We start from the raw sequence: 22,965 nt of genomic DNA on the forward strand, positions 1-22,965 counted from the left end.
AGGATTATGACATGGACAGAGATGTTTTTTTGTACAATGCCCGTTATTGTGAAAGGTTATACTAAAATAATTTTGAGACTTTGAGTTCCAGAAAGGAAATACTCTCATAGACTTGGGATTGTCTACTGGTCTTTTCCTTTTTACAGTTGACTATCTTTAAGCAGGTGAGATCTCAGCTTCTGATTGTACAACACCTGCCTTAAACGGTGAGTGTCTTGACAGTTTTGATGTTTTGAGGTTGAACCTTTCCTTGTCTGTAGACAATTGAAAATTGAGAAGTGAGTTTGGGAATTCTGTTCAGTAGTTTTTGACATATATAATATTTTTAAAAAGTTGCTGAGTAGGCTTTACATGTTAACATGTTTTCTTGATGTTTAGGTCTAGAGGAGGACTGTTATTCCTCTGTGGCCATATCAGTAGCATGCACCAATTGGAGGCCGATCTCATAACAAATTTTGCACAGATCTCTTGGAAATGCTATAATTGTATGTCCTTGACGTTGATGACACCCCACACTTGGCTTCTCTGATATGCACTAGCAACTTCAATAATTCTTTGGCCTGCAAACTAAAGCCATCCTACATTTGTATGGGCAGTACCAACGTTCTATATCAGTCTGTAGTGTGCAGTTCTTCTCTTTCTCTTCTCTTTGGTTTTTAACGGAGAGTGGTGACAGATCTTTTTACAAACATTGCTCGAAAAACCTGTTTTTGTGTTTCTTTGCAGGAAACTGTTCTATGGAGTAAACAAAATTACTGTGAAAGTGCCTTCCATTTTTAAAGTTCTGATTAAGGAGGTAAGGACACAGTATTGAAAGTACTGGTGTGTTCGAATTAACTCATTTTAGAAAGCCGTCCTGACTATTCACTAGGAGTGGGCAAAATTTGACGTTTGTCTACAAAGTTGGTATGCTTTCACTTCAAGAAGCCATGAATGTTTGTCAGCTTCACTAAACAAATGTCCTGCAAAGAAATGTTTTTGTTGAAGAGTTATGCTGCAATGTCTGTATTTTGGATGTAATTCTTCAATTATGCATACATGTTTTGCAAAGATTGTTCTACAAAGAAAACTTTGTCAAGTGTTTAAAAAAACTAACAAGATTGCAGGGGATATAATTTACACCTCTGGACAACCCACCTCATGTGAGCTGGCAGCAGGCGCCATCCCTCTAATTGGTTTTAAAGTAACACATAAAAGCGTTCTCCAACTTTTTGCCTACAGTTAAGGCACTGGTTTTATAACACTACATGAAATGTTTTGACACCTGGCTCAGCTCTTAATGTCGGACTGCAAAAAGTGTAAAAAGACAGCACTAGGTTATTAGCTATTGTGTTCCAGCTGTTGCTTCAGGCCAATAGTTCTGTGGTTTTACGCACACATTGAACAATGTATTCATTAATTAATTACATGTATTGTTTTTTTATAGTGCTAGCACAAGCAACCATCAGAGCACTTCATTGAGTGTGAAACAGTCGTCCCATATAAACTCTAGCCTGTGTTCTTAGCAAATTATCTCCAGGATTACCTAAGCTATCAAATGGATAATGTAGATTTTCCTAGTAATTTATGACGGAAAGTCTTAATTTTATTAAAGACACAGAGGCAAATATTATGCGTTCTTTTCTTACTTTATTTCAAATAGCAGCAGTCAAGAAACTACAACTCCCAAGAGGGTTAGGAACAGACTAACCAATGGGAGTAAAACAAGAACTAACGATGGACCAATCAAATGAGGCCATAACCATAGAGTGTACACTTGACTGCAGGCAGCCCTCTTTTCTTGAACGAGCCAGTCAAAGAGAATCATAAAACAAAGGGTAAATGAGTCCCACAATTGCGAAGGCTAAGGAAACGGAACAAACTTCTTGAACCACAGCAATAAACCGGGAGTACAAAGGTGAGATAAGATGCTCCTGAGAGGATTGTGATGACACGTCTCGTGGGTTCCTCTTGAAAGATGCGATGAAGGCGCCAGCAGCATTATCCGGAAGCTGGAGGTAATGCCGGAGTCGCTGGGAGGGAGAGAGAGAGTACATATTAAAAAGTACAGTGGTGGGATAATATTCGCCTCCGTGTCTTTAACAAAATTAAGACTTTCCGTCATAAATTACCAGGAAAATCTACATTTTATGACAAGACCGGAGGCTCTATTATGCGAGTTTAAAGCATATCAATAACTACTGAAGAAGCAGTTCTAACAGGTTTACAATAGAAAGTCTTGAAAACAGTATCATTAGACCAATCTGCCGACCTGAGAATGTCCTCCAAACTAGATCCCAAAGCGAAAGCTTTAGAGGCCATGGCTCCCCTGGAAGAGTGGGCTCCAAAAACAGAAGTGTCAATTCCCGCTAGGGACATAATCAATCTGACCCAACGGCCCAGAGTTGCGGAAGTCACCGGATTATGAGGTTTGCGAAAGAAAATTAATAGTTGGGTAGAGGAGGACGTTCTCAGGTTAACGGTTCTTTTTTCGTATTCTTTTAAACAAAGACCCACACATAATTTCGGTTTATCAGGGAAAAAAGGATAGAACACCGAATGTAAATTAGTTTTGGTGCGTTTGGCAATGTGAAACAAAACACCTGAAGGTAGAAACTGGCGGGCAGAGACTTCTAGGTCCTTAACATCGGAAACTCTTTTGATAGAAATGAGGCATAGGAGCATAGTGAGTTTGGCAGACAGCATTTTAAGGGAAAGACTCGGATTGTCTGGCCAAGAAAGTAAAAGGTTCAGAACCAATGAAACATCCCAGACATGGGAGTACTTGGCAGAAGGAGGTTTAGAGAGTTTGACCCCTTTTAAAAGGCAACAAATTAAGGGATGGATCCCGATAGGATTGCCATCGATATTAGAATGGTTCATAGAAATAGCGGATCTGTAAAGATTGATAGTACGATATGATTTACCCAGACCTGCCTGGGCCGCTAAGAAATTAATAATTAGGTTCAGATCCGTTGAAAAGGGATCGGCACATTTTCCCACACACCAGCTTGACCAAAGAGAGCAAGCTGATCTGTAGGCTCGCCTTGTGCCAGGCGCCCATGCATTATTGATGAACTCTGAAGCTTCCGACGAAATAGGGAAGGACCGCTGGGTAGGCCGGAAATGAGCCAGGCTGATAGGACTAACGATTTGTTGAGAATCAGATTATGGGCCCGTTCGAGCGGGTCTAGGAGGAGAGACGGAAATGAGGGAAGTAAGATTGAAAGTCTGCCGTGAGTTCGAGGAGGGGTGGAAACCAAACTTGAGATTGCCAAAAGGGGGCTATCAGGACAAGGGACGTCATTTGGCGCCTGACTTGATTTAATACCCTGTTGATTAGAATAAAAGGAGGGAAAGCATAATTGAGGGTGTTGGACCAATCCTGAAGAAAGGCGTCTGTAGCTAATGCCAACGGATCCGGACGCCAACTGAAGAAGCAAGGAAGTTGGGAGTTGAGTCTGGATGCAAAGAGATCCACCTGAAAGGGGCCCCACTGTCTTTCGCCAAATAGAAAGAAAAAATAGTGTAATTTCCAATCGCTGGAATCCGAGATGTCGGGAATGCCAATCTGCATTGGAGTTCAGAGAGCCTGGAAGATACTCGGAAAGAAGAGAACATTTGTGGGACAGACAAAACTCCCAGAGGCTCTTGGCCAGAAGAGCAAGGGGTCTGGACCTGGTGCCCCCTAGATGGTTTATGTAACGAACTGCGGATATGTTGTCCATGCGGAGTAGAATGGAGCAACTTGCTCTGTCTTTTGTAAAAGTTCTGATCGCAAAGGAGCCTGCAAGAAACTCTAAACAATTTATGTGCAATCTGGACTCCTCTGCGGACCATATACCGCCAGTTGATATGGAACCACAACGGGCGCCCCAACCCGTGAGACTTGCATCTGATTCTAATACAAGATCGGGCACAGAGGGGAAGATGGATCTGCCGTTCCAAGCATCTAAATGGGATATCCACCATTGGATTTCGAGTTGAGATTCTTGGTCTAGATATAGAAGGTCGGAGAAAGCCAAATCTCGACGAAGGTGTAGGATCTTGAGACGCTGAAGGGCGCGGTAGTGAAGGGGTCCTGGGAAGATGGCCTGGATAGAAGAAGAAAGAAGGCCGACGACTCTTGCAAGAATTCTGAGGGAAATAGAGTCTTTCTGGAGAATTGAAACCAATTCTCTTTTGATTGCGGAAACCTTGGCCCGCGGAAGAGACAGAGATGCCGAAACCGAATCTATTTGGAAGCCTAGAAATTCTATTTGTTGTGAAGGAACCACTACCGATTTTTCAAGATTTAAGAGGAAGCCGAGTTCTGCTGGGAGTGTAGATGTTATCTGTAGCTGAGACAGAAGAGAGGATTTGCTTTGATGCATAATTAGAATATCGGCGAGATAGATAATGAGTCTGAAGCCCAGAGATCGAAGGTAGAAAACAACCGGCTTTAAGAGCTTCGTGAAACACCACGGAGCTGCCGAAAGGAAGGGAGGAAAAGTGATACGTTTTTGAATTCCAAAGAAATTGTAAATATTTTCTGTGAGAAGGATGGATCGGGATAGTGAGGTATGCATCTTGAAGATCTAGTCTGACTAGCCAATCGCCTTGGAGTAAAATATCCCTGAGATGGATAATAGTCTCCATCTTGAAGTGTCGATAGACGACAAACTGGTTGAAGGATTTTAGATTGATTACTGGTCTTAGTTTTTTGTTCTTTTTGTGGACGAGAAAAATAGAACTGATGAAACCGGAGGAGTCCGGGATGCAACTTTGGATGGCATCTTTTTCTAGCAAGAATTGGATTTCCGAAGAAATTAGAGATGACATTTCGAGAGAGAACCTTGGAACAAGAGGGGAACCTGACTGGTAAGGAGGAGAGAGAAATTCGATGCGATAACCCTGGATAGTGGAAAGTATCCATGGGTCTGAAGAAATTGACTTCCATTTTTGAAGGAAGAATCGAAGGCGACCTCCCACGGGAGGGCCAGAACGTTGGCTTACCTGAGGTATTGGCAGCTCTGGAGATGCACTGGCCACGATTGCGGAAACCCCTTGATCTTTGGGGATAGAAGTGGGGTTTAAACTCTTGGTTGTAGTAATAGGAGGGGTTGGAATGTCCTCTGGAGCCTTGGTTTCTATATTGGCAGCCGGTAAAGCGACTCCTACCTCTACCGGCACGGGAAAAAACAAGCTGGTTGAAAACCTTCTTTAGAGATTGTTGGGCTTTGTCAATAGATGAAAAAGTGGAGACGAAACGACTAAGGTCCTTGATGAACGAGTCTCCGAAGAGTTTACCATCGGCCTGGATGCCGGGATCTCTGGTAGCAAGATTAGCCAGCTTGGGGTCCATACGGAGAAGGAGACCCTTACGTCTCTTGTGGATGATGGCCGAATTAGAATTTCCCAAAAGACAGAAAGCTCTTTGGGTCCAAAGAGAAAGGTCCAAAGGGTCGATAGGAGAATCCTCTAATCTAGCCGACTCGGCTAAATCAAGTATTCTTGCAAGTGGACCGACCACATCGAGGAGTTTATCTTGGCACGTGGTCCAAGCTTTGTCTACCCCTTTACGGGGATCTTTTCCATACTTTGCAAAGAATGTGATGAGAGACTCGTCAATAGCTGGGGTTACAGTAATGTTAGAATCTAAAGACGGTCTAGGGCATTCAGATTTGAGTTTAGAGCGAGTCTGTTTGTCCAAAGGAAGGCGCAAGCGGGAAGAAATATATTCAGCCACGTGATCCAAAGGAAACCACTCCGTGGAATTGGGGTGATGAATGAGAGAGGGGTCGAACATGGGAACACCTTCCGCATCAACCACACTGGTAGAGGGCTCACTAGAGGAAAATTTGATACGTTTGGTTTGGGGAGAAGAAGGTGAAAACGTATCATCAGGATTATCTGATAAAGATAATTCGTACATGCCCTCTTCATCCGTGTCCAAAACCTTTGTAATAGCAATCTTTTTTGGCACTGGTATATGCTTCGATTTTGCTTTACATTTAGCATGTGAGCTCGACTTTTTAATAGAGTTCCCCTCCTTAGAAGGAGGCCTGGGAGGAACCAAGTCCTCGTTCTGGTGTGAGGCAAGCTCACTCTCTGTGTGTGCGCCTTTTGCTGTTTTAAAAGAAGCGTTTATTTTGCGTTTTCTGCCTTCCCCCGCAGAATGGGCCATAGATTTGGACATCATTGACATTACTGAACTCTCAATGTTCTTTGACATTGTAACCATAGATGCTTTTAAAGCATTTTTAACTGAGGATTTTATAAATTTGTTTAAATCCTGTTTAAAGGATTCCTCATTATCCCCAGAATCAGAGCTGACAGACGAAATATCAGTATTCATATTTATTTGTAAAATGACAGACTGAGCAAAACGTTGAGATAATTGAAAAATATGCTTTGAGAAAAAACAAGGGAAGTTAGGGGTTAATAAAAGAGCAACACGCTCTATAAAGCTTGAAAGGCCCTCCTTTGGGCGGGACCGAGGGGGAGGGTCAAAGAATTTCAAAGACGCGTCGGGAGAAGGAAGCCGAAGTGCTCCGGAAACGACACGGAGCCGGCGCTGAGTTAAAGCTGCTTCGGCAGCCGCGGAGCGCTCAGGAAAGCCGAAATGCCTCGTCTGTCAGGCGCGCAATGCGAAATGCGCTGACAGAACGAGGAGAACCCTCGAGAAGAACGCGCGACGGAGCGCGCGTGACACAGAGAAATCAAACGGTAACACGGAGGAGCGGGGGGGGGGGGCGTTAGGTCGCCGATTCAGTGTTACCACGCCGTCGGGAAGACGTGATGGTTATACAGAAAACCAGCAAGTAAATAAAACGATAGACATGCAGGGATAATAAAAATAATAAAATAGCCAAATAAGTATACGCAAGACCAAAAGAGTGTACTTATCTTGACTGCGAGCAGCAAGAAAAGAGGGCTGCCTGCAGTCAAGTGTACACTCTATGGTTATGGCCTCATCTGATTGGTCCATCGTTAGTTCTTGTTTTACTCCCATTGGTTAGTCTGTTCCTAACCCTCTTGGGAGTTGTAGTTTCTTGACTGCTGCTATTTGAAATAAAGTAAGAAAAGAACGCATAATAGAGCCTCCGGTCTTGTCATACAATTTGGACATGCACATTTTCAATTTGATAGATTAGGTAATCCTGGAGAAAATTAGGTAAGAACACAGACTAGAGTTTATATGGGATGGTGTTATACATATTAGAGTTTTTTATTTTTGACCGTCATTCCAGAGTTGAAAGCAACAATTATTTACAAATTATTTAATAATGGTCGATTTATAGTTCAAAGTTAGCGCGATTTACCATCCGGTAGTAATCCGTAATACATAATTGATAGGCTCTATGTAAAATGTGTGGTTAAGATAGACAGATTTTCACACAAACACCTCACTGGCTAGTGCTCATTTTTCTTCAGAGTTCGTGGAACATATAACCTCACTTTCCAGGACTCCCTACAATGACAGGGAAAAAAATAGAAAGAGGGAAACTTCAGGCGTAAATCCTCTATAGATAAAATGGGCGTAGAGAGCTTGCATTCGATTCCTTTGACAAATTGGAGCTGGGAAAAGGTGAGATCAAGTTGCAGTGTGTTATATCATCCCCGTGCAGAAGAATCTGGAGCAAAAATACGCTAGTACTGAGGGTGGGGTGAGAGATGGTGAAAGTTAAGTGGAGGGCCTGTCTTTTTGAGGTGGTTCGAAAAGAGAGTGGCTTGGAAGATTGAACTGTTTAAGTATGCATTCACAGGAAGTGCGTCATTAATATTATTTTAATACTTTTTTGCAAACCAATTCACTGCGACAAATGAGCACTGAAGACATATTTTCATATTATTTTCATTGATGCCCAAGTGTGTCCTTAAAATTTTTGATGTAGGATCGCCACCTTCTGGAATAAATATGCATAATATTTATAGTTTGGTATGTCACTTTATCCTGAAATAAATACTGCACAAGTGCCAAGGGCACGCGCTATAGTTAGTTGAGGTAACTTTAACTCTAACTTGGTGAATTTCTATGGTTTTGTACGTTTACAATGTGAGCCTAACTACATCGTCCCTGTAACCTTTGGTTTTCTAGATGAATTTCTATTTTTAAAAAAATTCTATTTCCTAACTATAAAGTCCCTGTAACCTTTGTTTTTTTCAGTGAATATATTTTATATAATATATAAACATGTTCATTATAACAGTCCATGAAATACTAGACTATGCTTTTTAATTGTAGCTGGTAAAAAGAAGATGAAAACGTTTTTTACGGTCCCCTCCCTCATTTTTCCATTTTGTATATGTAGATCACTTTTATTTTCGGGCGTCTGGGCGGTGAGAGCCTGCTAAACATCTCTCTTTGTGTCTTTTCTCCTAAAGTATGGCAACTAATTGGCAAGTAGCAAGTGACCGATTTAGTTTATGAATAATTTCACAGTAGAATTCTGAAAAGATGCACTTGAGCCTATAAGCTAAAATAATCAATGTGGGATGCAGTTTGGTCATACGCCATCCACATCTGGAATTGAAACGATATGAAAGAGCTCACGGAGAGCCCTGTGACACTCTAGACAAGGGTAGAGTGTGCATGTGTCAAAATCACTTCCTTTTGAAATGCTCACGCTAGCTCTGACGTTTAATAGGTCAACGTCAAAATGAACCTTCAGATTCAGAAGAGGGATGTGGAAGATAGGCTAACTTAAATGTTTCTGCACTAATAGGGACCCCAGAGTACTGTAACGACATAGCCTTATGGCAGCTTACCATTGCAAATTGCTGCACAATATTTGCATAGCATATTTTGGTATGTTGTGCATAGAAAATACAAAAAGTGTAATTGTGTATCTTAGTGAGCAATTATATTTTTTCAGGAGAGAACTTGGATTGTCAAAACTAATGTAAATATAACATATTTATAGAGATGTTAAAGACTGTGTTCTGGTCCAAACTAGATCAGAAAGAACAGGATCTTCCAGTAGTGACATTTAGATTTCTTCCCATCTCAGGTCAGTGTCCAAAAATATATGAAGTGCTGTAATAAGGATCATTTTGCCCCACAAGCTAGCCACTGCTCTGGGCCAGCTGTCACAATTACAAGGATATTTGGTTACAGGATCTAACAGCCAGCTTTGTAGACAAAGGAAATGTTGTGTTACTGTCCCACACAAAACTGTGCAGAGCTTTCTTGAATGCTTACTCCCATTTCGTAGATGGGCAAGAATTGGAAAAGTCCTTGAAGTAGACCTCCCTATAGGTGCCCTGACACCCCTGTCACTTGAGAGTGTGCATTAATTAGGTGATAATTTGGAGATGGGTTCTCTTTATGGGGACAGGGCAGTGTCTTACTAATATTGGAAAGTGTGGGGTGGACTTTGGAGCCCAAACTGCAAAGCTGACCAGAGCCTCCGTTCTGTGATCTTCAAATAGTATTTGTTTTGGGCCTGGATCCTGAAATTAAATGCTGGAAACCTTTTAGTTATTCGCTGTGGGGGGTGGGGCACAACCTTTCCCTACTAAGTTACTATTGTAAAGAAGGCTGTCCACCACTCGGAAATCAGAATGGTGCTTGAACCTGAACAAGACTAGAAGAGATCTCAGAATTCATACTTTTATCACTTGAGGCAGTACTGAATGACACCCTACTTATTCATGAATCACAAGAGCTCTATGTTTTTGTGATGAGCAAGTGCAGTGGATGTACTTCATTAGTCTTGAATGCTGAGCAGGCCGCCGTGTTTTTCAACTTGCTCAGGAGTCTCTAGTGCTTCTTGGAAACAATCCCCCAAAGAGGGAGTTTCTTGCTGCAAAGAAAGCTAACAATGATCCCGAAACAAAGACTTTCCCTGCCTGTGCTCACGGCCTTAAATAGGTGGTGCAACCAACTCTGTGGTGGATAAACCACTGGGTCGAGGAATATCGGACTGCGAGTCAGCCGAGACTTGGTTTTCAGAAAGTTAGCATTTCCCCACCTCTAAAAGAGGAAAGGGAATCTATTATTTTATACCTGCCTCACACGTGTGTGACAACAGGAGCATGCCTCCCATCCAACTTGCGTGACTCCCGAATCACCCATGATTAGCCTAAACTGTAGGGGCTGTGTTTGCTTGATGTTGTAACACAGGAGTGTGCATGCTTATGTTTTGAGTGTACGTTTGCGGTGGTTTGCTGTGCTGCACTTTACAGCACCATTTAGAATTTTGTCCGATTTTTTTTAAAATTCAGTATCTGTCTGATATACATGTGTTGCCGGATAGGTACCACAAATACGTGGCGTTCCCCATTCTGTAGAAGTTGTTTTTATATTAAGATTTTAAGCATGATTCTGTTTGAAATCCATTGTTTAAGATATCCACTACTGTTTCTAGGTTTTCCAGTAGTAACCCTGTATAAGGTGAGAGCCTTAGGCCTAGTTTTCTATGCGTGGTTTCCAACAATGGACAGGCAGGGATGCGTACAGCCCTGACGAAGGCTTCGACCTGTATGGGCGTTGAACGTGTGCCAAAACATGTTGACATAGATAGGGGTAACTGAGTCAATTAATCTAAAAAAAAAAAAACCACTTCTTTTTTTAACCATATGCAGGGTACTCAAAATATAAAGAAAATTCCTTTGAGTATACCCTGAGATATTTTTACTGTTTGTTTCTCTGGATCCCTGCTTCAAATCCAGTAGCAATTTATATAAGAACTACTTCTCCCGGTTGAGTCTGGCTTGGTGGTATTGCTCTACCACATTGTGGATAGGCTCTGATGATGACGCATTCATAGTGGGTGAGGTGTCTACTCCAAAATCTTTTGGATTTCCTTCTACCTCTTTAAACCTAGTTGCCCATAGGTGTTTACAGGAAGAAACAGCCACCGATTGGATTTAGCGTTGTTAGGCCTCATCAGTAAGGTGCAGCTTCATCGTCACAATTGAGTTTGAAAGTTCTGAGTTGCATTTTTAAAAGGTTATAGCTCTGTACATGTGATTATGAGTGAGTGTTGTAAGCTAAATAAGCTGATCAAATCATACACACTTCAGTACAACACATCAACAAAGTTTTGAGAGCAAAAAGACAGACTGACTCTTGGCCTCGGAGGTAAGTCCAGCAAAGAATTGCTCAAGTATCAGGCAGGCAAGGGGTGTAAATAGGGGGATATGTTTCAGTGCTGGGGCAAAGTTCAAGCCTCCCTAACTATAGCAAATATATCAGACCAGTTTTTGTTGCACAAACCTTGAACAATGGTAGATCTCTGTAATCTTCATTGGCTTTTCTTTTTAGAAAATATAGGCATTCTATGATAGAACTTCTCAACATTAATTGTGTTGGCTATTGTGTGCATAACCTTGTCCTGAAATCAGTGAAGATTATACCTTTGCAGAATCGTATCAATTAACTTTCTTTTTTTCTCTTTTTAGGTCCTTAATCCGTTTTACATTTTTCAGCTTTTCAGCGTAATTCTGTGGTGTACAGATGGATATTACTACTATGCATTGGCGATTGTGATTATGTCTGTTATATCCATTGTCAGCTCACTGTACACAATTAAAAAGGTATTTTCAACTTTACAACTTTATATATGATGTAGTTTAGTGCATAAATCAAGCAACAATAATCTATTCCACAAAGTGTGCCACTGTGAAAATGACGATGTGTCCCCATGTCTGTTACTGTTTGGTTAAGTGGAAGCTATTCAGCAAATACAAAATAGTCTATATTTTTTTAAAGGTAAATAAAGTTTTTTTAATTTTTTTTAAAGAAAGTGATAGCCCCTAACCCCCACCACCGGAATTATTCAGAGCAGTACCTCAGAAAATGACATATGTAATGAATCTAAGATGGGGACATGCTGATCCTGTGTTAGACCAAAAATGATAATAGTATTTGGGACGTGACCTCTTCTAAATTGAAAACCCAGTTGACCTTGTTGTCGCTCTGTAGCATTTTTCAGTGCAAGAGTATATCTTTTAGGTACAGGCGTTAATTTGTTACATTCTTTCTCATTCAATGTAGCCCTATTATTTAGCACCCCCCACCTACCTACCTACCTACCTTATCCACTGACCTTTATCTTTCTGTAGCTAAAGTCTTCTGTACTGTTGCTCATAGTTGGTATAAAACATTACTGCACGTAGAGAACCGAAAAGCTTTCATTCAAGGGACCTCCAGTGATAAACAAGCACTGACTGGTCCTGTCAATGTGCAGGATCCTGGAACACTTATTAAAATATACACTTTTCCTCAAAGTTATGTTTTTCCTTTTAAAAACTATAATACCTGACAGCCTGTTGAAGGCTATAGTGGTCAATTATCTTTTAGTTTTTAGGTCGAGCGTAAGTGTACGACCTCTTGTATACTTTTAAGTATACTTCTTCTGTGGGTTTCCAGCTATTTCATTCGTTAGTTTTAGGGTCATTTAAAAATCCTTGCTTGCTAGAGGTCAGTCATGCCTCTTTGTTCTTCCTTCTTCTGTGTGAGAGCAGGGACTAACTACTGTATAATTACGCTTTGTCCTGTTTATCTAGACGGTAGGGGACTTTTTCTTTTTACTTTGTTTCCTGCTCCTGTCCAGGGAGGCTTCCCTTTTCATTTGAAGAGCCTTCTTGCTCTGAGCTTACCTGTAAACCAGGCTATAAATCAGGCTGTTACCTTGGTCACATTTAGTCTTTGTGGGCTCTCTACTGCCTGGCTACTACCCTTCCTTGGCTTTGATTTTCTTTACCAACTCTATCAGACCTCCTTAGAGGCAGTGCCCACTTCTGCATCACACTGGGATCCCACTCGTAGCTCCATCAGTGCATCTCAGTTCACACATCCAGGCCCTTATCCGTGCCAGTGCCAGGAACCCCACACATGCTGTCTGCCAGAGCAGCTCGGTTCTTGCAGTCAGTACACCCTGCTGCTTCAGTACTGGGACCTCGGCTGCAGCTCCGTCAGTGCACCTGAGTTGACACATTTCAAGCCCTCAGTCGTGCCAGTGTCAGGAACCCCAGAAATGCTGTTTGCCAGAACACCTCAGTTCTTCCAGTAGGTACTCTCTGCTGCTCCAGTACTGGGACCTCGGGTGCATCTCCATCAGTGCACCTCAGTTCACACACTCCAAATCCTCAGCCATGCTAGTGCCAGGAACCCCATACATGCTATCTGCCAGAGCGCCTCCGTTCTTGCAGTCAGTACTCTCTGCTGTTCCAGTGCTGAGACCTCAGGTGCAGCTCCATCAGTGTACCTCAGTTCACACACTCAATTTCTTCAGCCGTGCCAGTTCCAGGAACCCTACACATGCTGTGTGCCAGAGCACCTCAGTTCTTCCAGTTAGTACACTCTGCTGTTCCAGTATTGGGACCTCGAATGCAGATACATCAGTGTAGCTCAGTTCACACACTCCAAGCCCTCAGCCGTGCCAGTGCATGTAACTCCTCACACGCTGTCAGTGGGTGCACATCTGTTCTTACAATCCGTACACTCTCCTGCTCCAGCACTGGGACCTCGAGCACAGTCCCATCAGTGCACCTCAGTTCATCCACTCCAAGTCCTTAGCCGTTTCAGGAGCCCCACACATGCTGTCTGCAGAGCACCTCGGTTCTTGCAGTCAATACACTCCGCTGCAGGGCACCTCAGTTCACACACTGCAAGCCCTCAGCTGTGCCAGTGTCCGGAACCCTAGGCAAGCTGTTTGTCAGAGCACCTCAGTTCTTCCAGTCAGTAGTTTCTGCTGCTCCAGTACTGGGACCTCGGGTCCAGCTCCATCACTACACCTCAGTTCACACACTCCATGCCCTCAGCCGTCCCAGGAACCCCATACACGCTGTCTGCCAGAGCCACTCAGTTCTTAATGAGTACACACTCTTCTGCTCCAGTACTAGGACCTCGAGCACAGCTCCATCAGTGCACCTCAGTTTACACACTCCAATCCCTCAGCCATGCCAGTGCTAGGAACCCCACACATGCTGTCTGCCAGAGCACCTCAGTTCTTCCAGGCAGTGCACTCTGCTGCTCCAGTATTTGGACCTCGGGCACAGCTCCATCAATGCACCTCAGTTCTATCACGGCGAGGTCACTTCCTTTCCTATACTGGGACCCTGCTCACATACAGTTCCATTACAGCAGCTCAATTATAATATTCAGTCCCACTGCCAAGCCACTACTGGACCCAAAAGAGCAAAACACAGCTCAGCCAGGCACCTCAATTTTAACATTCAATGCCACTGTTGATGACACCTCTGCCAGAATCCATCAATTCTAACATTCATTGCACATTTCATCTCAGTACTTAGGCTCACACACACCTTCTTTTTCCCCATCTGTATGTGGAAGCCACAAGTTACTTGTCAGGACCCGAAGTGTCAAAGTGGTTTTCCCATTCTGTGTCACTGAGAAATGTCAAGTACATACATGCCCTGGTTCTTTTGCTGCTTCTTTCTCTCGCCATCTCACTTTTTTTCGAATTTTTCTCTTTCTTTTCACACTTTTTTCATTACTTTATTCCTCTTTATCTTTTGTTCGCTAGCTTCCTTCCTTTTTTCTTTTGTCTCACACGTTTGCTATATTTCTTCTCTTAGATGTGCTTTCATTTTCTCATTCTTTCTTTGACATCTTTAATTATTTCTGTGAAACCCCTGCTCTTTCTTTCGTCTGTTGTATTCCTATCTCTTTGCTTTTTCTGCCCCATCCGCTTTCTCTTCTTAGGCCTAGTTATCAATGGAGCAACATGTGCAGTGCCATCGGTGCCCAGAGACCTACGGACCTCACTCAACTCTAATTACTGCTCGGTTTTCCTTCCAAAATTGCAGTCAACCTTGTTCCTTTCTTACTTCTGGGCCCATGGCACTCTTACTATGCCACATGTCCTCTCCATCTTTACTCCCGACTCCCTCTTTCCTTTCATCCTCCTATCTGTTCCAAATTATATTTTTGATATGATGTATTGAGCATTACACTCTAATGGCAAAGGTTTATTCCTGATAAAGGGTTATATGATAATTGTATATGTTTTAACATAGAGGAAAAAAGTAAATGGAAGTGCTTTAGTTAAATGCTTGGCCACTGGAATTACATGGCATGAAAAGACAAAATTATGAAGCAGGGTTGAACAATTTATGAGGCAAAAATGTCCAGTTATGAATTTATAATGCCATTAGCTCTATCAGGAAATGCAAGACCTATTGCATTGCAAATGCTTTTTTTTTTTTGCTTCTTCAGATCTGCAGATGTCCCCACTAAAGATTAGTAATAAGGAAAACTGAACTTCAAACCCTTTTTAAAAGTAAAGTGAAAGAAAAGGAGGTCAGTGTAGCTAGATAGGCTAGGGTCTAAAGAGACTCCTGAACACCATTGATTCTTTAAGAGAGTACCAGTATCCTATTATGTCCTTTCAGCAAAATCTGTTCCAGTTCCCTTTTTTCACTTGCAACCGGATCCTGGAGCATTAAGCTCTGCTTTTTCAGACAGTCATGTTAAGCATTTCATTAGACATCTTTGGATTCCAGGAGTATTTATTTTCCGTTTCCTGGCAGAAAATATTTTCTTCATTGTATAATCCTCTTCCTGTGATAGGAAAGTGAAGTCTGATCCTCACAACGGACCCATACGCTTGTTCTTAAATTCCCTTCGTCCTGGGAAGTGTCCACACGGTCTAAAAATGTTAAGGAAAATCCTAAAGAATGGGGAGTAAATTCAGCTTTGTGGTCTTGAAGACAACAAGTGCAAGAGACCAGATTCAAAGTCAGGGGATGTCTGAGCATCACATAGAGGGGAAACTCTACCTTAACTGATATATTTTTTTATTGTATTATTATTTTTTAAGGGAAAGCTACAGAAGGAGGTCCAGAAAAAAATCAGACATGAAGAAGTTGTTGTTCTATTGCCACTTATTTGGAGTCGAGTGAAAAAATAATATTATGGCACTCTGTCTAAGATCAGGATGCATTTGCAGTAAAAGAAACAAGACTTTTGACATCAAAGGAAGCCTGGATGTTGCAACATTCAGCACCAGTGACTTTGAGCTGGCTCAGTAATGGTGCAAGAAACTCAAGAGGAGGAGAATTCCACAATTTTGGATTTAGAGTATTATTTGCATGCTCTCTATCATTCAAGACAAGGCAATGAATATTTTGTCCTCTTCATCTCTTCATCTTCTTCATCTCCTCCAGTATCCTTTACCATACACATATCCCTACCAGCTCCATTTCCCTTTGTGCTTGTGCAATTTTCTCTTGGCCTACTGCACCAATGCCAACAGCTCCACTCCCTTCACCAGAACACTCGCAACCTCTGAAATATTATCTAGTTCCAGCGTGAAGATGGAAATGGCACTTTCAATCCATGTGTCACAGACAACATTCCAGGTGTTCATTGTTTGGATGTGTATCCTGCTCCTGTCACAGGTGCCATACTCCAAGAACAATCACATTGGTTCAAAAGTCTTGATGAGAAGGGCAGAAATGTAAATATTCCAGTGCTTCTTCCCTTAAAGATGCCAGAGCAACCTATGGGATTAATAACAATACTTGTCTGACACGCACTTATGAGAAGGCAGAGAGGATTTTCAGAGGATTTTATCAGAGGCAAAGATAGTCTTAAATCAAACTTGCAGCTACTACAGCCTCCTCTAAACTTGCTGCCTCTAATATTGCTGCTCATGGTTATTCTAAACCTACCATTTTCTGGCACCACCCTTTTTGGTTCTCACGATGATGAGGAAAAGCAGCAATTGAAGACAAGACTGGGACCTCGAAGGCTAGAAGCCTAGAAAAGGATGAGTACATGAAGCATTACAGGCCTTAGGATCACTTATAGTTCCTTCAGAGGTTTCAGACCCACCTCAATGGTCTCAATGTCAGCAATACTGCAGCAAAAATTGTACAAGAAGTGTTTAAGAGGTAGAGGTGGCGAGCAACAATCTGTGACTTCAAGAAGACAGTTCCTGGAGGCAAACTGCGACTCCTCCATTCCCCCTTTTCACCCCATAGCGTAGGGGGTGAGTCAGCTACACAAGGTTCACTTCAAAGTCATTTATGTCCATTCACTTTTTAGGAGCAGTGCTGATTGGGCAGGGGCAAATGTGTAACCTTTGATAAAGAGCATGTTGTTTATCTCACCGAATTGTCAAAAGTTTTCTGAACACATCACAGGTAACTGGCTGACAGAACTACTGAGATCCCTGGAATCCTGCCTTTTTCTAGTACCTCACATTCATCATCACAGGAGCCCTTCCAATAGTGTCTGGACGTTTAGTGGTGTTAGTACATCAACAGCTGGGAATGCCAATTAACTCTTGCTCCAGCAACATTTCAGTCAGTTTAGTTTTGGAGCAAAGCAGAAAATCTCAAAGATGTTCCTTTTCCTCAAGTTATTTGGACTCGGATAGTTGTAAAGGATGTCTCCCTGATTTGGTGGGGAACTCGTATGTATTGTCAGCGATTATAAGGCACACAGTCCCCCCAAGAGTCTGCATCATAGCAACCTGAAAGAGTTGACAGCAGTCCAGTTAGGAAATGGCTGAGAGCCAGAGACCTGCAAACCACATCAGTTCACATCCCAGGAGTAAAACAAAAATAGAAACCACCTGTCTCAGCAGGGTTACCCAAGTAATCCATAAGTGGTCCATAAATGCCAAAGTATTCCCCATCATCTTAGACACATTAAGGTATCCAAAACTAGATCAGTTCACAAACACAGAAAATCAGAAATCCCCAGACTTTGCTTCCAGTACTACCAACCAGTGTTAAAAATGAATACCCTTTTCATTGACTAGTCAGGGAAGTTCCTGCATCCACTCTACAATCTGGCTTACTCCGTATTGAGGATGATTTTAATAGTTCCAGAGTAGCCATGCCAGTAGATGTTTACCAAACTTCATCTGTCAGAGCGGCCACACAAGAAGCTTGCATTCAAAGAAGATCTTCTCCACAAGCCAAAAGACAGCATTCTCCATGGAGCTTACCATCTTTATTTTGCCAACATTGCTCCTAAGCTCGTTCAGTACAGACATCAGAATCTTCCACAGGACTATAAGGTTATTTTAAAGGAAGCCAAACATCCATCTACTGGACTTTCCTCCTTTTTCAAGTGGAAAAGCTTTTACATCTGGTGTATTGAGAAAAACTTTGTTCTGACAAAGTCCGGAAGAAGCAGTGCTTCCTAACCTCCTGAGATTAGCAAAGTGAGGCTTGCAGTGCTCTACTTTAAAGGTATTCATGCTGGTATTATTGTGTTCAGGGAATGTCATTCACAAACCTCTTTTTTCAGGGATTCTATTTTAAAGACTTCTTGGGTAGCATTAAAATGATATTTCGACCAGTAGGAGACTTCCTCATCCTGAAGAGACTTCCTCGTAGTTGGAAGCTCAATATCGTTCATCCTAAACTAATGGGTCCTCCTTTCAAATCTATTTATTCGTGTTTCTTTGCAGCACCCATCATGTTGGCCTCCTTTCTTAGGGGCAATCACATCTGCATGCAGATCTAGTGAAATGTATGCCTTGTGTTCTCACAAGCCCTACACAGTTCTCTCAACAAGGGAGTCATAAAGACACACCCATGTTTTCTTCCCAAGGGTGATCGCTAAAGATCATGAATTTCTCTTCCTAAATTTTGTTTGAAATCTTACCACACAGACTGAAAGGTCCTTACAGACTTGGGATCTTCAGGAGGACTCTTAAGTTTCATCTTGATCAAACAAAGGACATCCATGAGACTGACTCTGTAAACTATGGACCTGCTCAAACAGGCTTGACTACTTCAAAGGAGCCAATTTTCAGATGTATTATTTCTCATATTTTTCTGTTATCAGAGGATAAATATATCCTTGCAGGTCAAAACCTATGTCCATTTTATTAGGTGTAATTCTGCAACTACTGCTTTGTTTAAGATTTTCCCTGTAATTGAGATTTGTATGGAAGCCACTTGGTGCAGAGTCATTACTTTTACAAAATATTATTGCCAAGATTCAGATTCCACAGTATCCATAAGAGATGCCCAACTTGGCGAAGCTTCTTTGAGGAAACTGTGCTTAGATCTAAAAAAAAAATTCCACTGCCTGATGTGAGATTGGCTTGCAATGTAATTTAGTGCTTTTGATTATCGATGGAGATCCCTGAAGGTGGAGAGCAACTTGCTTACCTATAATCCTAGTTCTCCTTCACTGGAATCTCCATTGAAGTCATAATCAATCCTCCCTTCCTTCCTGGCGGAAGAAGTGATTGATGATGACATACTGAACCAGATCCAAAGTTTCTGACGAAAAGAACGGAAACAACTGTCACAGGGACTGCATGATTAGATATCGGTGGTCTGTATTCTCTTAAAGGAGCAGTAAAATATTTCAAGCCTCTTTGGACGTCGGCCTATCCATCTATATTGCCCTCCTTTTCTCCACTTTTCTCTTAAGGGAAGGTTGGTCAGTGTTTGTCTTGTTACTTTTCTTTATATAGTGACCTCTTTTAATTTGATTTGGCTACTTTGTATAGAAAATTAAACTAAAAATTGGCCGACATAGCCTTCAATAGGCTGCCGTTTTTGTACTTTCATGCTGAAAAATTGGCTTTTCTTGAGAGAGATGTACATTTTTTTATTTTAAACATTCTCAGGGATCCCACACGTGGCTGTTCAGTGTTATGATTTCATTGGATATACTCCTGAAGGAGAACTATGTAAGCAACTTTTCCTTCCTGGAATTTGAGCATAAAAATGATTAAGAAACTGGAATCTGCCAGATATGAATTTTAGGCCCGGTTTTGTTATGTTTTCTTCGCAGTCTATATGGCAAACTGGGGAGTTATATGGCAATGACAAACCACAAAAAGAATTGTTAGAAATAAAATAACAACCTTTAATGTGCTATTAGAGCAACAATGTAGAAGAGTTCAACGTTTGTAACTTTTATTTTAAAAAATCCTGTTTCCCATGAAACGTTTTAGTAAATGGAGCCTGGGCTCCTGACAGCTGGGCAAGAATCATTCTCAATGTGCAAATGCAGGATGATTTCTTCTCAAGTGTTAAATTTGTGTTTCTGGCAACTTATGCAGTTACCAATTTTACCTTTATTTAAGTAATTCCTTTTTGGAATTTGTTTGGTGCATTCTGATTGTGGGAGAGCCTACTGACTGGCTATGGGACACAAAGGCCATAGTCTTGATGTCAGATGTGGCTGAGATCCACATGACTCAAAAATAGGATTCTACAAAGAGATGCTTGTTTCAGTAACGAACGCCTGGTCCATAATAGTCTGCCAGCATGTGCCGTAACCTTGCACCAAAGAAAGTGTGTGAGGTGTTGTGTGCAAAAAAACAACCTATCATAACACCGGTAAAGAGATGAAGAACCAACACAGTAACATTAGATAAGAATAAAAATAAAATGAAGAGAAACACGTATGGTGTCAAAAAGTTATCACCATACAAACATTATCCTTGTATCCAAGATAGAAATACAAGTAGTCCTGTACCAAAAATGTCTTCTAGAGTGCATCAGAGTTTCAACTATATTAGGGTTCCTCTTCACAAATGTGCTCACAGCCGTCAGTTGCATTGATTAGAAGTTAGATACCTAGTTCAGGTGAGCAGACTCTGTGTAGTTGTTGCTAATGTTCTTATATGAAGAATGATGATTTGAGAGTAGTCATACTGACTGAATATCTGTTCTACTTGCAAAGAAGTGGTTTGGCTCAGTGGTGCTTCATGACTGGTTTCTGTACATCTCTGCCGTACAGAAATATGCTTTAAGTGACTTGAAACTACTGGTTCTGCTTTCCACAGTCCACCCAGTATCACAACAGTTGACTACGGAACAGAAACTGTGCCTCTGATATTTGAATCAGATGTAGGGCTTCAAAGAATCAGAAGAGTTCTGTAGCAGGCACTCAAATTCTTCTCAGGACACCTCTACAGGGGCCTTTATTCTGTGGCTTTTTCCAGTATGCTTTGAAGTGCTAATGGGCCAAATATTAGTTTTGGAATTGGCAACTGGAATACACGTAGTAAGCTATCCTAGTCCAATCCCTAAAAGTTACTATGCTCACTTTTACATCAGTCCTATAAAGATCCAGATCTTTGAGTGTGTTTTGTAGCACCAAAATCCTGCCATCCTCCTGGAAATAAATGATGTGCAAGGCAGAGAGCAGTTTTGTACAGCCCAGTCTGCTCCTGAAGCCTTTATGTACCCCACCTGATGGACCTGTCCTAAGATTTCTAACAGAGAATTGTAGACAGAGGCAGAAGAAAGTCTCTTCATGAAAAAAGCTCAGGGATCACTTGGATTTTGCAAATGTTCAGGTATTACCACAAGAGAGAACTCCTTCTTCCTGATTGTATGTGTTCATTTAGAAGCAGTCTGCCCAAAAAATAATTGAAGCATGATTATTAAAGGTATGGAGTGTGGCATTCTTCCCCTCGCAAGTGTAATTATTGATCATTCTCTTAAGCAGGTCATACTATATTTCATATTTTTAATATCCCTAAAAAGTAAACTGTAATGTAATTGCAGATTTTCTTTTCCAGAACGTGTGTATGTGTGCAGCCATCGTTTCTGAAATTAAAACAAATTCATTTATATTTATTCCTATGATTAATTAGCTAGCTGTAGTATGCATATTTTAGCATATTAAAAAAAAATACTTTCTGAAATAGTATCTCCTATATGTCCAACAACTTATTTATTTCCTTTTTAAGTTATTGTATTTCTTTCCAAAACTTCCCTTTTCTAACCAAATGAACAAGGTGGCTGACTGGGATAGCCTGGTTGGAAGTAAATCTGTTTCTCTTCCAGGGGATCCTCATTAATAGTCAGAAGCATTGAATTACTCCCGCCCATGTGCAGGGACCCCGTAACACATAACACATATACATATTAATATATGTATTAATGAATATACATGTACATGAAGCCTATATTATAAAGGTAAATACATGTCTAATTTTCGTTAAGTTTTCCTTTAATAAATATGAAAAAGAACTCCAGAATTTCTGAAACTCCGAAAGAATGGAGACATAGTTAACAGTACTATGTTTTTTTTAAATGAAAACTGTAATGAAATGCACAGACATTTTTAGCCAATAAGCTTCATTCAGATTAACATGGTAATGCAAATTAATGGCACTGCGCCTTTAAGGCCTCAGAGACCACCAGTATCCCACCATGCCTCAAAAGTCAGAGAAAGGTGATAGTTAGGTGTCAGATCAGTTATTTTTTCCGGCTCCTTCAGAAAAGATCCCCGAGCACTTCATCCTGCGTTTTTGTGAATAAAAGTGATATTTCTCGCATAAAATCAAAATAATTTTACTTCATTGGCCATTCGTAAGTACATTTTGTACTTTTAAAAATTTTCTGACTGAAAAGTAGAGTTTTTTTTATCAGTCAAAATTACATTTCTTTTTAACAAATGTCCCTCCTGTGGGAGGAAGATGGCAATTTCAGACCCTCATTCAGTCAGCATTGCTTGTTCACCAGCTTCTCATAATCCTTAGACATGTTTCCATTGTAAAACCCTGTCAAGGAAAAACTCTCAGAGGAAGAGAGAAGAGCAGACTTCATGCACTTCAAGAGAGAGGAAAGGTCAAACCTTTAATTGGCCTTGGTGGGTCAAAAACCTCCTTTACAGAGCCGTCTTCTCTGGAACATCGAGGAAGGTCAAGAGAAAAATGATGTTCCTCACCACAGTCTGAGAGTAGGACAAAAGACATCGGAGAAGTAGCCGTCAACACAGGGTAATTAGTCGTCAAGACAGGCTACATCGTCGGCGGCAGGTTCACTGTAGATTAATCCGCTGCCACAGAGATGTTGACAGCACGGGATTGAACATCAAGCCCTATCTCCCATCACGTGGCGTCGACACCAACTACGGAGGGTTCAATACCGACGTTGGTAGATGCTCGATGTTAAGCACTATCAATGTCGAGTCAGATACGATAACAGCGAGACAAGCCCAGATAGACATCGCAGCCATGATTCTCGACGTCGAGAAGCAGATGACTTTCCACAGAGGTCAGATCCTTTTATGAAGAGACGGTTCCAGGGGCAGAT

General features: G+C 41.5%; 1 protein-coding gene across 7 annotated transcripts in view; it reads left to right on the forward strand.

Moving 5' to 3' along the window:
* The window catches only part of ATP13A3 (ATPase 13A3), a 429,788-nt gene that overhangs the window by 116,495 nt on the left and 290,328 nt on the right, over window positions 1–22,965 (forward strand). For all 7 annotated transcript variants that reach the window (XM_069213169.1, XM_069213167.1, XM_069213166.1 and 4 more), the window contains 2 exons: window positions 727–796; window positions 11,368–11,502. In XM_069213169.1, coding sequence (XP_069069270.1) covers window positions 727–796; window positions 11,368–11,502 — 205 coding nt within the window. The remainder of the gene's footprint in view (window positions 1–726; window positions 797–11,367; window positions 11,503–22,965) is intronic.

Source organism: Pleurodeles waltl, chromosome 11, assembly GCF_031143425.1.
Source record: "Pleurodeles waltl isolate 20211129_DDA chromosome 11, aPleWal1.hap1.20221129, whole genome shotgun sequence".
NCBI classification, from domain to species: Eukaryota; Metazoa; Chordata; class Amphibia; order Caudata; family Salamandridae; genus Pleurodeles; species Pleurodeles waltl.